General features: G+C 39.9%; 1 protein-coding gene across 4 annotated transcripts in view; it reads right to left on the bottom strand.

The window, feature by feature from the left end:
* Positions 1 to 96: 96 nt before the first annotated feature.
* Positions 97 to 18,119, bottom strand: part of nvd (cholesterol 7-desaturase nvd) — a 98,338-nt gene continuing 80,315 nt past the window's right edge. For all 4 annotated transcript variants that reach the window (XM_087353239.1, XM_087353238.1, XM_022058115.2 and 1 more), the window contains 7 exons: positions 16,161 to 16,369; positions 14,867 to 15,077; positions 14,024 to 14,212; positions 9,524 to 9,702; positions 3,834 to 4,073; positions 3,333 to 3,503; positions 97 to 2,721 (listed from right to left, as the gene is read on the bottom strand). In XM_087353239.1, coding sequence (XP_087209365.1) covers positions 2,560 to 2,721; positions 3,333 to 3,503; positions 3,834 to 4,073; positions 9,524 to 9,702; positions 14,024 to 14,212; positions 14,867 to 15,077; positions 16,161 to 16,367 — 1,359 coding nt within the window. In that variant the 5' untranslated portion in view covers positions 16,368 to 16,369 and the 3' untranslated portion in view covers positions 97 to 2,559. The remainder of the gene's footprint in view (positions 2,722 to 3,332; positions 3,504 to 3,833; positions 4,074 to 9,523; positions 9,703 to 14,023; positions 14,213 to 14,866; positions 15,078 to 16,160; positions 16,370 to 18,119) is intronic.

An 18,119-nucleotide genomic window follows, 5' to 3' on the forward strand; every position in this document is an offset into this window, starting at 1 on the left:
AGTTAATGTTTAAAAAAACTTCCTTTCTTTCTATTTTAATGCTGCTTTTAACCTGGAAACAGTTTCTTAAATGATAATAAAATAAAACCTCAAACATTCTTATAATAAATTTACTTACATTTATTTACGGTGTATTAAACAACACTGTCAGTATCTCAGGACTACATAGGTTCAAATTATTCTATTTCACTGAAATATAATGGTGAATGAGTCTGAATTTCATTCGCCATTAAATTTTCTCTTCTCTCTATGTGCATTTAAACTAGGTTTTAAGAATAACCTACTGAAATTTCAGTAAGCTATTTACAACTTAAAAGCTCAAAAGTTACTATATCTTAATAATATGTATTGTATTATTATTGGTTTATTCCATATCCTGTTGTCATCTGGCCAACTCATGGTTCCATGGAATGTAATAAAGATGTATAAAATGAAACATAATGAATATATTAAGTGATCTCATAGCAACAAAATATAATAAATGGAAATGGCATAGAAAAAAATTAAAAGTAACAAGTCCTATACCTTGTCAAATCTGAAGAATCTCTTTTTAAACAACAATCAGCATGGGATCTAAGAACTTATTTAGGGACAGACAATAACAATTTTTAAGTACACCACAATGTTGGGCACCATATGACATTTTATAATGATACTAGCAGAAAAGATGTACTGAAAGTGAAATGAAAGTTATTTCATTCAAACCCCTTACCCATTTCTTTCCTTTAGCGATATCATATTCCATTCCGTCCTTTCTCACGTCTTCCTTTTACGCTGCTTCCCACTTAGAACAGTGATGAAATATGTTAGCCATGCTACATACCATGTTATTTCAACATTTTTTATCAATCACCAAAAGCAACATAATAGTAGTAGCAGCACAAGTAAAATCGAATATTCTGTCATCTAGCACCACTACTGAGAACTTACAGAGCTCTATGACACAACCAAACATAAGCAGTTCTGTATATGTAGATATAATAAAAAATGGCAGTTTTCTGTTGACGAAAAGCGTACGTATTCTGCCATTAACAACTGACCTGGAGTACTGTGCATTTAGAACATGTGTACTTTGCCAGTTCATATGCCAGCTGCAGGTCTACTAAAGGACCTCAGTCACTACTGTACAAATTGAGCACAGAGTGTGGATACACTTTATAGTGACTGTCAATATTTTCAATGAATAAATCTTATAATAATTACACACATAAAGAAATTAAGTAGTATACATTTGTATGAAACTAATTACAGCTAATTCACACAGCAGTTTTGACTTCAGATGCCATAAAAAATAAAATGTAAAGTAAAATGGAAATGTACGTCACATGGACAGTTCAGTGTAGTTAAGTTTGTAAGACTTGAGGTTCTCACAGCGGTGAATATGAAGATTTCTGTCTTCTGGGTTGTTGCGCTGTGTAGTCTGGTCGATGTTAACCAACGTTTCAGAGGTCATACTGCCTCCGTCATCAGGGCGATGACAGAAATCTTCGTAGTTAAGTTTCATTTCCAAGCTATTAAGCATAAGGTTCAAAGTCCTTGACAGACTGCTGAGTCTGAGTGGTTCCTGAGTATGATATCGAGTTCAATTCGTACGCATAACTGAGGTTATTAAGTTACTGCCACTAAGGGAGAATAATTCTGCTAGTTTCTCTGTTAGAATTTAAGGAAACAAATTCTGAAAACTTATCAGTTTTAAAATCTGGAAGTAAATAAGACATCTCATTACATGCTTTCACAAAACTGCACCAAATAAAAAGCTCAATGATGATGACAATGCTGTCTAGCAAACTGTTAACAGCTCACAGGCCTACCACCCACATGTTTGCCAAAGGACTTGTATTGATGGAACTTACTGTACAAGATGTGGAACAAACTAAAGTCTATCAAACCACACACAAAACAACTCAGACAAATTAATCATCTTCAAGTGCCCTATATAATCAGTGGACAATTACAGTGCTTAAGCCAGAATCTGTTGAGAAGGTATGCAGGAATGTTTTGGAACGAATGGGGAACGCTTTCAGCATGTCCTGTAATGTGGGCAAGTAAATGTTACTGGATTCTCATTATCACTGCATCTGACCGGTCTGAATGGGAGCAACCAATACAGTGTTTACTGTGTTGTGCTCCAACATGGCACCCAGACATTACCACTGTGCTTTCTGCGTTTGCGTGCGTGTATAAACACTCGCACAAAAACTGACAGTCTTGTTAAAGATTTTCTTAATTCATAGGTTAATTTAAGAAGCTGTTTCAGCTAAAGATATTATGTAACACTGAAAGAGATATGGAATGATAATCATTAATGGTAAACAGGTGAAAATTTGGAAGCAAGCAGTTATGGACGGTTTGAAGGACTGTGTCATAAGTTTTGCCTGCAAAGGATAAGGGAAGTTACAAAGAAGATGAATCTGTATAACTTGTGACCCAGCCAAGATTCAGAATGGGTACCACCAGAATACAAGTTTCATCAGATATTACTGCTATACCAGGCAGCTCAGCACTTTGCATAAAGAGTCTGCATTTCCTCGACTTACTCATAATCACTCAGTACAGCAATTACCAATCTGTGTTCTCTTGCTGAAAGCTGAACCGGGGGCTATTTTCTGAGTAAAACTGACTGTACCAGTGGCGGTGTCTGCGAATGGATTGATCTTCTTTTACAAGGATGGGTTTGTCTACATATGACTTGTGATTCCATATCATAATGTCGCGTTCAACCTGTGGATGTAGAAGTATCACATAATCATTCATTAGTCCAAGACCAAGACATGACAGTCTCAAGAATCATCATTATGGGTTTCCCAAAAGAAGGGACAAAACTGAAGAAGGATACTCCAGTGGACTACACAATTCAAGATATTTTTATTTATTTTTGTAGATTTGCTCTTCTGTATGATCTTTATATTTAAAAATATTATATATATATATACACACACACACACAAAATACTTAAGGTGATTAAATCGGAAGAAATTCACACAATATGAAGTGTGTATGGGGAAATTAAGAAATGCTACAAATTACTTTGGAAAACCTAAAATGAGGAGATCATCAGGAAGATATAAACATATGAGAGAATATCAAAATAGATCTTATGGAAACATGCTATAAAGGTGGAGAATGAATTTAACTTGTTCAAGACAGGAGCCAATGTCAGACCAGAGTAATAAACTGTTTCATGGAATTAATTAATGTCATACGGACCACTCAAGGATTGAATTAATGTAGTGTCAATAAGAGTGTGGTATTTAACTTCTTGTACACCAGAGTCTGAGTCCTAAATCCAATTAATTTGCATGCATACATACAGTACTATGCTTTGTGCTTACCATTACAGATTCCCCATAGAGAATGAATTTGGCAAAGAGGGAGAGGGAAGGGGGGCAGTATATGCGGTGCTCCAACTTTTGCAGAAGGGGTTCAACTGGTGTCACAGTTTGAAGTATTATCACTACACCAAGCGAAGTAGTCAGGTAGAGTTCGACATAGGCCGGGCCAATCTGTAACATGCACCATTGAACATTCACAAATCCGTGGTTTTATTTTAGTATTACAAGGAGCATGAATGTCCTATCCGTGGCCATGGTAGAACCTGCCACAACGCATGCGCACAATTTCACTGACTTCCCCATCATTTTAAATAAGGGGACTACAAACTAAGACCTATCATGACGCATCACTCGGAAAGTCCGTGGGAATTCAAATTTTCTGTTTTCTGTGTTTTTTATATTCGTGGAAATTCCCAAGAACACAACCCCCGTAGACAATGAGAATCACCTGTATCTGAAATTAATTGCACCTCTATTCCATTTAATGGTACTAATACATACCTGCTTGACATGGACATCCATGACAATGAGAGGAAACTTGTCAAAGAGGCGAAACTCATGGTGCAGTTTCATGGTTGCTTGATGCTGGGCATCTGCACTGGGTTGCCAGCTGCCACTCCAAACATGGCGTGCAAATCTGTAAAAGAGCCTTTCCACATACCGCAGGTCGCTGCCAGCGAGCATGGACGCAGTGTGGAGAGCGTTCAGGTGTGCTAAGTCCCCTGCATTCTCTGGGATGTCCTGCACAGCAGACCACAGACCTGATAGTAAACTTATCTTCTTAGTCTACTTACTTACTTCTATCAAATTTTAAAGATTAACCTGGCCATAATATCAGAATCTCTAAGAAACAGACCCTGGACTAAACAGAAACATATTTTTATCAGAACATGTCTCTGGCCTGAGAATATAAAATGAAAACCAAAGTAAAATTATTCCTAATAAACAGAAGCCACTTAACATGGAAACAAACAGAAAAGTCTGCGTGGATATTCAGTGTCAAGCTCAGCCAGTTTAGTGACTACTGGGTTCACTTCCCAGCACAATGTCTTGACCAGCTCTAGTCCACCCAGTCTCCTAACCAATGGATACTGGGTTCTTCCCTTGGGGTTAAAGTGGCTGAGGCATGGACATAATCACTCACCTCAATCTAGTGGCAAGTTTAAGACTACATGGAGTTATGCTTCCACTCCCTCATATGTCTGCATGTCATGATGCCTTTTAAAAACTAGTAACAACTTACATTTACCTTTTTTCACCTCTGTTCTTGTAATTTTTTTGTACTGTGTCCTGAAATGTATCTGGGAAGGAACATTCTTCTCATACACACGAATGGGAAATAACGAAGCTTAGCAACCAATAAAATATGTGCAGAATACTTTAAAGGATTATTAGAACAAAGAAAAAAGGGGAAAATGTGAAAGAAAGAGACAGTAATACACACTTTTGTGCTTAGATCAAAAAGAATACGGTTTCCTGATATAGCCATTTCGGGTCACTGCAATTACAGTGCTCTTGAATGCTGACAAAGGGAGACTTTGAAATACAAGTAGTTGATATGATATCCTCAAGAGCTTTTTTTGGACACAGGTTAGTAGTTGTAAGACACAGAAAACTGAATACCTGAAAGTAAATAAAGAAAAACTCAATACAGATCTGCCATAAAGAACATTAAGAATGACAACGTTATTGCAAAAACTGATAGCTGATCAAAGAGCGACTTCACAGGGTTATATATATTTTGAAGTGATTCACTAAGTCTTCAATATGGATAATGCGTTATTTTACGGCTCATACAAGTTCTGAACATCACCTGAAACTGAGATATTCATTCTGTAGAATGAGTTTATTGTGTATATGTTTGAATCTTGTTCCTTCAACCATCATTCAACAGCTGTTTCCACGTCACCTACTACTCCAAGATATTTTCCCTGTAAACTTACTTTCTGACCGCCTTTCGCAGATAAAGAAGTACTGAGGTATGCACAGACCACATGCGACATGTTGTCGACTCACTCTAGGAATGTGCAATAGCAGCATTGTCGCAGGTCACGCATCTCGCAGTTGAAACAAATTGTTCCTTTCACTGTGTGCTGACTACATGAATTACTGCGAGTCCATGAATAATTTGCTATGACGCTAATAGTTTAAAATCCTATGTCTTACGTACTTCCTCTTCATGTACACTCATGTATTTATGAAAGAAGTTTATTTTCATTCATACATATACACCACATCATCAACTACTGTTCTCAGCACGATGGTCAAGTCCTTAGCATGACCTCGCACACAGGTGGGAAGATCTTTGTCTGTTGTATATTTCAAAATAGTACCGGATACAAGCATTTTGAACATTCATGAGATATTAAAAAGATGCAGGTAGCGTGATTATACGTAACTGTAATGTGTAATAATGCAAATGGATATCATTTGGTACTGTTACACCCATCTTGTTAATTAGTTAGCAAATGTACGCACATCTCGGATACGTGAACTCTGTTATTCGCGCTGGATTTTCATTCTGTTCATGCTAATATCTGACTCCTTTTTCTATCTGGCAAGCAAGGAACTTCAGCAAACAAACATTAGTCTCACATCATGATAACCAGTCGCTACATCAAAGAAAACACGACACATCGCCATTACAATGATCAATCGATTAATAACACTACATCAACAAAATTCTCATATGTGAAGTTATTCTTAAAACTGTCTGACCTGCATGAGAAGTGACATGGCTCGGCAATTTTTCGTCAACTCCTCAATAATACGTTTCATGAAAATATTTTCAACCGTTCTCCGATTTTTACATGTATGGCTGGACGGGCGGATCCATGAGCAATTTTAATATGCGCTCGTCCTTCCAATATTAATATGATTCCAAAGAATCCTTATGAATGTTGTGACTTACTGCACAATAAATTAAATAAACTACTTCCACTCGTATATCTTCACTGTTACATCCTTCCTACATTTCCACAGTAACTGGTTCGTCTCTCATACAAATTGGCACCTTCTATTTAGGCAACCCATCACACACCCAATGTATTTTAGTTGCAGATAAAATTTGCATGAAGCCAACATCCCTGCTGTCACTGGTTAGTGAATGCATTCTTTATGGATTTTATACTTCCAAGATTATTTTGCGGGAAATGGGTATAATTAACACATAATTTGGAACTGACGTCCAATAACCTTAAACTGTGAAATTTATGGACGGATGTCATTTAGATTTGATGTAAAGGAAATCTATATTAAAAGTTGGTAGGCAACTTCCATTTTGTTTCACAGATACAATTTGACCCTTATTTTAAAACATGCACAATGAAAGCAAAATTATAGACTTGTCAGTTTTGCCAAGAAAAAAAAAACAGTTCATTGTACATTGGTGCACTGATCGCTCCCCTACAAGTGGCATCCAGCGAGGGCAGGGACCCGCTGGTCCGGCCAAGGTTCTGCATTGACTGACTGGTTCCTGTATCTCAAAACAGATTCCTTGAGTGCGGATTACTCAACGCCCTGATGATGGACGCAACAAGTACCTTTGAAACGTCATAAAACTTCTACCACACAACACGGCACTACATCAGAAAAGACAGTTACCTTCGAATCCCACTACAGATATCAGATTTCAGATTTATAACTTACTTTACCTTGTACGTCTTTAGAAAAGTTTCTAATTGCAGTTGAGATATTAATACGTCATGCCGGCGCAGTGGCCACGCTGTCTGAGGCATGGACCTCGTGCGCCTGGCCGCTACGACCGTGGGTTCGAGTCCCACTCAAGGCATGGATGTTTGTCCGTGTCTTTCTGTGTTTGTATAGGTAGACGCCTTGCGTCGGGCTGATCACTCACCAAGGAATCCTACCATTGTCCAAAAAATAGATCAATCATAAAACCTCCAAGAGAGGTAAAAACGCAGACCCTGCAAAGGTGGGACAAATGAACGAAGGAAAAAATACTGTATACGTCATATTCAATTATTGTGTGAGATGGAAATTCGATAAATGTAATTTTAAATTTACTACTATACTGGATCGATAGAAGGCATGATCTCCCTTACCAGTACAAATGTTTACACATCTCGGCTCACCCATTTCGAAGAATAAACACGCGGAAAGACAGATGGATGGACATTACGTCAAATTCAGGAAGCAAAATAACTAATATCGACATTGGCCACTTCATTTTTAATAAAACCACCTTTTTTAAAAAAAAATTCGCTGAGCACAGAACGCATAATAAACTGCAGACAGAAAATATTCCAACCAACGAAAAAGACTCACATTGATAAATATGAGGGATGTTACGCAACACGCTCTACGTGGCAAATATTCTACGTCTCTGTAACAGATTATGTTGTAATAGTCGACCGGAACTACAGCTGAGATTTCTTACAACTACAGCAAAAATCTCGTCGCATTTGACAAAACGTGATGCGACACGGTGACATCTGTAGAGGAGACCCATACGACCTCCGCGTCTACAAGATGAAATATGGCGAGGCCACTAATGTGACGTATGCCCTTGTGACTACCTGCGCCCCATCCGTCAGTCTGTCTACCACGCAACACGCACACACCTGACCGGTCTCTCTCATCAGGTAACTACGGTAATAAATTGAAATGGAAACGGGCTCCCCGATTGTAAGCTAAACGTTTTACGACTAGTGCGATGTCATTTGTTGACGCATTTATAGGCCTCTAGGATTTCCAAATAAGTTCTTCGTGATTTTGACGGGTAGCCTACCGCATTGGCCTTGATTCTAGTATGGCGTTACACACCATGATTTATTACATTTCATTTATTTATTTGTTTACGAACGCAGACTGGCGGAAGAGTTGGACACTACTTCCAAATGGGAACTACTTTAACGCGTTACGTTAGCGACATAACTGCACTCTATCGGTCACGTCCCCTATGCTTTATCTCTGAAACTACTGAAGGAATTTTTATTAAAAGTCGTACTCAGGGAACCAAACTAAACACGGTAACTGTACAATCTCACTGTTGCTATATTAATCATACTGCACAGTCTGAATGTTCAAAATATTATCAAATGGGGCACTGGGATTTTAATGCACCTGTACTTTAAGTCGCTACAGCAAGTTGCGTCCTACACTTTGGATGGAGGAGAAGGCCACCAAATATAAAGGATTTATTGCGAATATACTGAATAAGCAGTCGCGAACAGCCGACAAGGGGTGGTCCTCCAGGCTGGGAGCTAACAGATCCTCATTGTTACTAAAATGATATACAAGACCTTGAACTTAGAAAATTACATAATGGGATGCCCCATAATGTGTACTCTTCACTAAATATTATTAAGCCTAGAATGATACAACAGAATGGGTTGGGTGAGCACGCAGTACATACGAGTGAGATGAGAAATGTACACAACATTTTGGTTGGAGGAGACCTCTCAAAAGATCTAGGTGAAAATTACAAAAAAAAAAATGTTTAAACAAATTCTTGGGAAACAAGGTGGGAGGATGTGGAACAGTTCCATCTATTTCGGGAAGAATCTTCGGGTTTGATGAAAGGTAAGGAATGTATTGGAAACTGCAAGGAAGAATATTTTTTTTTTATTTAGTGTTCTGTCTGACGACAGGTCCATATGAACAGGATCCTTCCATCCTTTTCTCGGACTGGGACCTGTTCATATACGTTCTTGGCAGATGATCCAGAAGTGGTTTGCCATTGCCTTCTTCTGTGTGTGAATGGAGTAATTGTTGGAATGCCACGGAGAAACCGGGGAAGCCCCGGAGGAAAACTCCGTGTTGCCTAGACCACAGCCTTGCCCAACACAAGTTATAAATTCGGGCACCGCCGGGAATCGAACCCGAGATCCCAGGATTACAAGGCCAGCGTTCTAACCGCTAGGAAGAATAAGGAGAAGTAAAATATGAGGTAACTTTTTCTTGACAGAATCGATGACATATTACAACCCAAATGGCAGTCCATAAGTCTGCGCTAAATAAATAAATAAAAAACTTATGTGTAAAGTATGTCAATGCATATGAAGGATGCCACATTAATAACTGCCAGAAAGGAATGAGGTCTGTGAAACACCAGCACGTAAATTTAATATGCAGGCGATGGCACAAATTTAACAACTGGTAAAAGAAACCAAAGTGCTCCCCCCAAGTTCAAATTTGTTTTCATTTTCAACTCCCCCATTGCCCCTTACCTGAATGTGTGAGTTGACAACAAACTCGTTGCGCCCCCTATACCAAAACTGTCCGTTCTGAATCTCGGGAATGGAGGAGACATGCCAGGTGGGCTCCTCTCCCTCAGCATGGTACCACACGAAGATGATGTTACTCTTCTCACAAGACGGCCACGTCTTCGCTCGTACAAAGTCTGGTACTGGAATTTAACAATAAGACAACTGTGGGGTTCTGTGGCAGAGAAAGACAACCTTATCCCCTCTCGCAAGATGGGGATGCCAGAAAATCTGGCCATTATTTGGATTTCCAGAGTACAGGCTGACAGACAGAGCAAAAGGGACAGCTGCCACGAGTGCGGATAATACAGACTACGTGGAGGCAAGATATTCCTCTGAAACTTATACAAGACAACTTCATTTTCTTCTATGGCTCTCCGGTCCGTATTCGGTCCATGGCCTCCTCAATTATCCTCTTCCATTCGGTCCTCTGTTAGCTTTGATTGAGGTTTCGAAACATCTTCCTTTTTACGGTGCAAGGTTGTTAGCCTTGCGACCAACCCCCCGACCTGGAGGACCAGGGTACCTCTCCCCCTCGACCAATCTGGCTAGGGAGGCCCTACCAGTAGCTCTTGGGGTCACTGAGGTACTCGAGCCCCACCACCACGCCAAGGTGCAGGTATAAGACAACACAATGTGGAAATAAAAGAGATAATATAATATGACAAGCCTGAGTCCAGGTCTTCCTAGTGGTCTCTTTCCTTCTGGTTTTCCCACAAAAATCCTCTTTCCTCCCATGCTGGCTACATGCCCTGCCCATCTCATCCTCCTAGACTTGATGAGTCTAATTATATTTGGCAAGGAGTACAACTTATGAAGCTCCTCATTATGCAACTTTCTCCAGCCTCCTCAGCCCCCAGGTTCTCAAACACCCTCGGTCTACATTCCTCCCTTACCGTCAGAGACCAAGATCCGTATGGAACTACGGGCAAAATTATAATTTTGTTTTTAGACTAACTAACTAACTAACTAACTAGATGGCTTACCGAACCCGAAGGTTCATCACCGAATTAACCAAAGCCCTCCACCGGACCCTGTCCTGGGCCAACAAAATCCAGTTTCCTTCAACTCCTATCTCCCATAGATCCCGCCTGAGATTATCCTCCCATCTACGTCTAGGTCTCCCCAGCGGTCTCTTCCCTTCAGGTTTCCCAACCAGTACCCAGTGCACACCTCTTGTCCCATCCATGCGCGCTACATGTCCCGCCCATCTCACTCTTCTCGACTTAATCACCCTCACAATACTGGGGGAGCAGTACAGATTTTTAAGCTCGTCATTGTGCAGTTTTCTCCACGCCCCATCGTCTTCCCTCTTAGGCCCAAATATCCTCCTCAACACCCGATTCTCAAACACCTGCAATCTGTGTTCCTCCCTCTGAGTGAGAGACCATGTTTCGCACCCATACAAAACAACAGGCAAGATTATTGTTTTGTATACTTTAATTTTCAGGTTCTTAGAAATCAGACGGGAAGACAAAATATTTTGGACTGAGAAGTAGCAAGCATTTCCGGAATTTAGTCTCCTCCTAACTTCCTCACAAGTATCATTTTGATTTGTTATTGTTGTTCCCAAATATTTGAACTTTGTAACCCTTTCAAAGGATTTATTAGCCACCCTAAGATAATTTTGCCCGCCTGTCTTCTGATGACGAGATACTAACATGTACTTAGTTTTTTCTGAATTTACTTCCAGCCCCACTTGTCTACCAGCCTCTAGTAAAACTTCTGCGTTCCTCTTTATTGTATTTATATCGTCCCCCAATAAATTAACATCATCAGCATATGCCAATAGCTGATGTGTCCCATTCAATTGCAAACCCTCCTGCCTACCTTGGACCTTCCTGATGGCGTATTCTAGCGCAAAGTTAAAGAGCAAGGGAGACAAAGCATCTCCTTGTTTTAGACCGTTCTTGATGAGGAATGTCTCAGATACATATTTACCTACTCGAATTTTGCTACAGGTTTCATTTAAGCACATTTTTATTAGCCCCACTAGCTTCTTTGGTATACCAAATTCAATAAGAATATTATATAGCACTTCTCTCTTCACAGAGTCATAGGCTTTTTTGAAATCTATAAATAACTGATGTACGGTCCCACCGAACTCCCATTTTTTCTCTAGTATCTGACGGATGCAAAAGATCTGATCAATCGTTGATCTGTTTCGTCTGAACCCACACTGATGATCCCCAATAATTTCATTCGCATATGGGGTTAACCTTGCCAAAAGAATGTTGGATAGAATTTTGTATGAGGTTGATAGCAGCGATATTCCTCGGTAATTACCACACTCAGTCTTGTCCCCCTTCTTATGAATAGGAATAATTATGGATTCCTTCCACTGTTGTGGCATCTCTTCCTTATCCCAAATTAACTGAATAAGCTTATGGATCCTCATATGCAACCCTTTGCCACCTGCTTTAATTAATTCGGCCGGAATCTGGTCAATTCCTGGAGATTTATAACTTTTCAACTTCCCAATGGCTAGTTCCACTTCATCTAAGCTAGGTTCTGGCACCAACAGTTCAGCTGTATGAATTTTAATCTGTGTAATATCACCAGTATCATGAACATTTAAGAGCTCGCTAAAGAAATTTTTCCACCTATTCACAATTTTTATTGGATCAGCAAGCAACTTGCCACTATCATCCTTTACCAAATTGGTCTGGGGTTGATATCCTTTCTTAAAGTTATTAATGCCTCTGTACAGGTCTCTGATGTTTTTTTCCTTATTATTTGTCTCAAGTTCAGCAATTTTGCCCTTCAGGTATTCCCTTTTCTTAGTCCTAAAGGTTCTACTAGCCTCACGTCTCACGTTACATAGATTATCCGCATTTGTTTTGTTTGGGTTCTGCAACCATTGAAATTTTGTTTGCTTCCTTCGATCTATTAATTTTGAACATTCTTCATCAAACCACGGTTTATTTTGCTTTCTCCTGTAGTATCCTAGTTTCTCTTTTGCTGAAATTTTGATGCAGTTTCTGACATTTTCCCACTCCCTGTTGATGTCCACACTTTCATTATCCTCATTTGCCTCTAAAATTTGAAACCTATTCGAAATTTCAACTTGATATTGTTCCTTTGCCTCTCCCTCACTTAATTTTTTCAAATCAAATCTTTCTGTGTCAAAATTTTGTTTAGTTCGTCTACTTACTGAAAGCCGCTCCCTCACTTTTGCTACCACCAGATAATGATCAGTGTCGCAATCTGCTCCTCTGAATGATCTCACATCAATTACATTTGTCTGCCTTCTCTTATCTACTAAAACATGATCTATTTGATTGTGTGTTCTGCCATCTGGAGAAGTCCAAGTGTATTTATGAACATCACGGTGTGGAAATTTTGTACTTTTTACAATTAAATCTTTTGACGTAGCGAAGGTTACTGCTCTAAGACCGTTATCATTACTAAGTGCATGGAGACTCTCGCTGCCTATTGTGGGTTTGAAGATATCCTCCCTCCCAATTTTTGCATTGAAATCTCCTAGCAGAATTTTCATGTGATACTTGCCAAATGTATCAAATACTGATTCCAATTCTTCATAAAAGCTATCCTTGATATCATCGCTTTTGTCTTCAGTTGGGGCATGAACATTAAGGACAATGATGTCGCACCAACGTCCTTCCAAAATTACGTAAGACAACCTGTCACTAACAAATTCTACTCTCTTAACTGCTGCCCTAATTCTGCTATGAACAAAAAAACCCGTCCCTAGCTGATGATTGTCATTCCCCTTTCCATAGAAAAATGTAAAATTGTCCACTGGGATCATGCCCTCCCCCTCCCATCGCACTTCCTGCACTGCCACTAAGTCTAACTTATAATTCCCTAATTCCCTACACACTGATTTCAGTGCCCCAGCCCTATAGAGGCTCCTAATGTTCCAAGTACCAAATCTCATGTCCTTTTTCAATTGCCGTGGTCGTGCCAAAGAGTCCGTCCTGATCCGAGGCTTGGTTGATTTTTTCGTAACACATATTTTTTTAAAGGTGAAAGGTTGTTAGCCCTACACCCAACCCCCAACCTGGAGGACCAGGGTATCACTCTTAGTCTAGCGCATCTCCTTAGACCTGTCCGGCTTGGGTGACCCTACCATGAGCCGAAGCTCAGGCCGGCATAGCCCTAAGGGTCATTTGAGCACGCAAGCCTCCTCACCCGGCAGATTGCCTTCGACAAGGTGGTGATACCTTCGAGAAGGTTTGTTTTTAGACTGCAGATGAAAAGACAAGAGGCCCTGAACTGAATGGTCGCAAGCATTACTCAAATTTCGTCTGTTCTTAATTTCATAATGACTCAAATTTTGATTTGTTACTGTTGCCCCAAAATACCTGAACTTCACCACATTCTCAGAGGATCCATTCCGACACAGAAAGACGCCTAATATTTTACACATAATAACATGTCCTTACGGCTATGCGGGGTATCAATCCTATAATTCCCATGTCACAAGATCAACAATTCTACCTTTTTCACTGTAAGGGATGGAGAAACACTTTCCGTCTTCGCCTCTGAATCGCCATAAGTGGAACGGACACTCCAGACAGTCACCGCGAACGGTACCACCTACGGCCATATTGGCTCCTAGATGTGGACAGTACGCATCAAGGATGTGTACGATGCCCTCGCGTGTCCGGAACACTGCAAAGTTCTCACCTGGATGTGTTCAGAAAAATACAGACAACCATCTAAAGAAATGCAACAAAACTCCATCCATCAACCATTCATATTATCAACTACCCAGTCACCAAATCAATAAAGTAATAAATGAAATGACAAATCAGTGAACCAAATAAATGACCAATATATCCTGATCTATCAATGAATCTAATCTGTAAAACAATACAAGTGAACTAAATGATCATGCGACCAGTCATTCACCCAAACCAGCAGCTATTATTATTATTATTATTATTATTTAGTGTTCTGTCTGACGACAGGTCCATATGAACAGGATCCTTCCATCCTTTTCTCGGACTGGGACCTGTTCATATACGTTCTTGGCAGATGATCCAGAAGTGGTTTGCCATTGCCTTCTTCTGTGTGTGAATGGAGTAATTGTTGGGATGCCACGGAGAAACCGGGGAAGCCCCCGGAGGAAAACTCCGTGTTCCCTAGACCACGGCCTTGCCCAACACAAGTTATAAATTCGGGCACCGCCGGGAATCGAACCCGAGACCCCAGGAATACAAGGCCAGCGTTCTATCCGCTAATCCACCGTGGCTACGTAACCAGCAGCTAATAAAACAAAAAAAATCAGTTCAACGAACACGTCAATGCACTTAAAATCAATTTTTAACCCCTTCTTACCCAGTGCAGAGACATGTTTCACTTCCCCTGGAGCCAGCTCTGAAGAATTCAGCAGGCAAAACCAGCCATTGGGGTACACAGGAGGCAGACTGCCAACCTTCCTCAACCTCCGCATCTCTCGCACCAGATCACACTTTCTCCTGCCTTTTCGTAGTGCCATCCTCCGGGCGCTGCCTTCCAGCAGGTGGCCATACCCCACATCACTCAAGTCCTGCGACAAGCACTCCCCCAGTAAACAACACAAATTGACATTGAAATCTTAAAATTTGCACCACCACTAAAATTTTTCATTATTAAATCCAACTATACGCCAAAAATTGTTTCAAACTATAAGCCATAAAAGGGTTAAACTTAGCAAGTGAGCTGTTGCACAGAAGAAACCTCTGCCCCTCATCAGCACTCTACAAACTTTATTTTAAAAACTGTAAAGAACCACTTTGCAGCAAATCATGTGCACCTCCCCTACTTTTCTTCAATCTACATTTACAAATATAAAAAAGTATCTTTTAGTTTAAATATTTACACATAGTTAAATAAATTTTGGATCAAACGGTAGGATATATTATATTTTAATTTATTTCAAATAATGAATATATTTAAAATAAATGACATAATAATAAAGATGGATAATTACAAACATGAAACGAACATTTTTCTGTTGGGGTCGATTTATAAGAAGTTTTCGCGGCCAATCAATGCCGTAAACCATCTACTCCCCCCCCCCCCCCCCACGATATGCAAAAATGGGGTTGGTGTGCCGTCATGACTCTTCGACAATATTTAGTGCGCCCCGAGTGTAGAAAGGTTGAGCAACACTGCCGTAGTGAATCAGGAGATACTTGGGTGAGAATGGCTGCCAAATTTTGCTTATTAAACATCTCGTTCATGCTCGTGAGGTTCTTTTACATGTCGTAAATCTTCGTCATGGGACCTCCAGCTTTACTTCTCCTCCGGAGGAAATTGTGCTACGGATTTCTATCACCCTTAAAAATCTATCGACCTCGGCCGGGTTTGAACCCGCGAACCTTGGGTCCAGGGGGGGCGAGCACGCCAACCATTAATCCACCGACGTCCACTGCTAATTCCATAGCAGGTTATATACTCCTGTTTGAGCAGAAACCTCTACTCAGTCTGAAGACTCACAGAGCACCAAACGTCTTTAATTACGAGTAAAATAAATGTCGTGACTGCTGAAATCCCCTTAAATCCTCGTCAGACATAACACAACACCCGCCTACTTACAGTAACTTGAATGAAATGGCCACATACAAGCTATTCTAGAAAAATGGCTCACTTTAACGTAATCCATCGGTAGAACGACGTAGTAGTAAGTGAGTACCAGCAGAACGGTCACGAACAGTGTCTGCAGCCAGGTGTAAAATTGTACTGTCACCAATCTGTTGGCAAAGTTGAGGACGCAGGGCGACAACAAATCCAGATCGAGGGTCTGACCAAGCCACAAAGCGCTGTACAGACTGATGTTCGCATTGCTACTGTCCATTTCTGCAAACAAATTACACGTAAGCATGATCTGTAACTGGATAATTATCATCTATACAACATTTCTGTCAAATAAAGGAGACGCCTTAAGTGTTCAAGTGGCGTGAACAAGAGAAGTGTACGAAACGAAAAAGTCGTACATAATTTTAATTGCAAACATCACTCTTAAAGTCCACGTCGGTCACCGATGCACTGTTGGGGGAATGATATGAAAAAATAATATTAAAAAAAAAAGTTTGTGGAGCCGTGGACTGGGTTTGACAGGTGATGGTAACCACCTACAAGATCTCATGACGTCATCATCCAGAAAACCACACTCATCTCAGACAGTTTTACTCCCTTTGAGAGAGTTGAACAGAAAGATTTTGCGTTTTCTAACCCAACAAAACCATAAATTCAGAAGTTCGCCGAATAAACGGATGCCTTAAATAAAAATGTCCACATCTCGTCAACAGAAAACGAGTTGTCTTTCACCACGACAACGCCCGTCCCCTTGTCAGCTGAAAAATAAAGGAACTGAATTGAGAAATTCTGGACCACCCGCCATATTCACCGGACTTGGTACCATCCGATCACCATTTATTCTAATCACTGCAAAACCATTTAAATACCAACAAATTTAAAACATTTGAATAGGTCAACGATGGTATTTTATGGCATATTTTGAATCAAAATCAAAAAGTTTTTACAAAACTGGAATTGATAAGCTTGTGACACATTGGGAGACGGTAATAACAAGCAATAGAAATTATTTCATTTATTAAATATTGTAAATATATTTTTCAAAAAAATTATTACGACTTTTCATTTGCAAAACGCAAACATTTTCCGTCCAACCCAATATAATTCAGCCAAGCACAGAAACAATAACACAGGACAAAAAAAATCTACGATTTGCGTACGAGATCAAGAAATAACATTAGCAGCAAAAACACATCTGGCTGAGACACTGGTTTTGAAAGTGTCATTTACCATAAACGCAGAGTAGTCCTAGTTCAGGTTACATACACCGACAGTAACAAATCTTGACAAACAAACAAACAAACAAATAATAATATAATATATAACGGCATAAACTTACTGTATTTTCGTGTTCGATCATCAGTTTGAAACAGGAACACGGAAGGGTCACCGCAAGGGAGACAGGAAAAAATATTACCTACAATCTCAAACTACTCGATACACTGCCTGCCTTACAACGTATACAACGCTAACATGCATAACAGAATGTACTAGAAAAGGACAAGGATATACGAGAGAAATCTCACTCTTTATAACATAACTCGTATATCACTGCAAACTTCAGTTCCTGTTCCGTCTGATTATACTTACAACGTTTCAGAAATCGCTTTGCTTGTGACGGTCGTATCTGCCGATATTTAAAAATTTCAAGGAAATGTGTTGCAAGCGAAATATGTTATCTTTTTCGTAAAAGAAAGAACTCTCTTTACAAGTTAAGGCAGCTTATCGTATATGTTCGATAGCTTCGTCATTGTCTCATCCCGCAACTTTGACATCAGTTACATTGGTATTACCAAGTACGGGGAATTATTTTTTATCAGTCTCAAATGGTATAACGTCCACAATAAATGTAATAAAAATCCATCCAGCCGTTCTCGATTTAGTACATTCATACAGACGGACATCACCAGAGATGTACTAAATCAAGCAGGAATCATCATCCGGGCCGATGACGCCATTACGCATGCGTAGATCATGAGTAATGTCATCATTACCCAAGCCCACATATTTC

This window comes from Zootermopsis nevadensis, unplaced genomic scaffold (assembly GCF_977971745.1).
Source record: "Zootermopsis nevadensis isolate Lab colony 2312 unplaced genomic scaffold, Znev_1.0 Znev_ptg000002l, whole genome shotgun sequence".
NCBI classification, from domain to species: Eukaryota; Metazoa; Arthropoda; class Insecta; order Blattodea; family Termopsidae; genus Zootermopsis; species Zootermopsis nevadensis.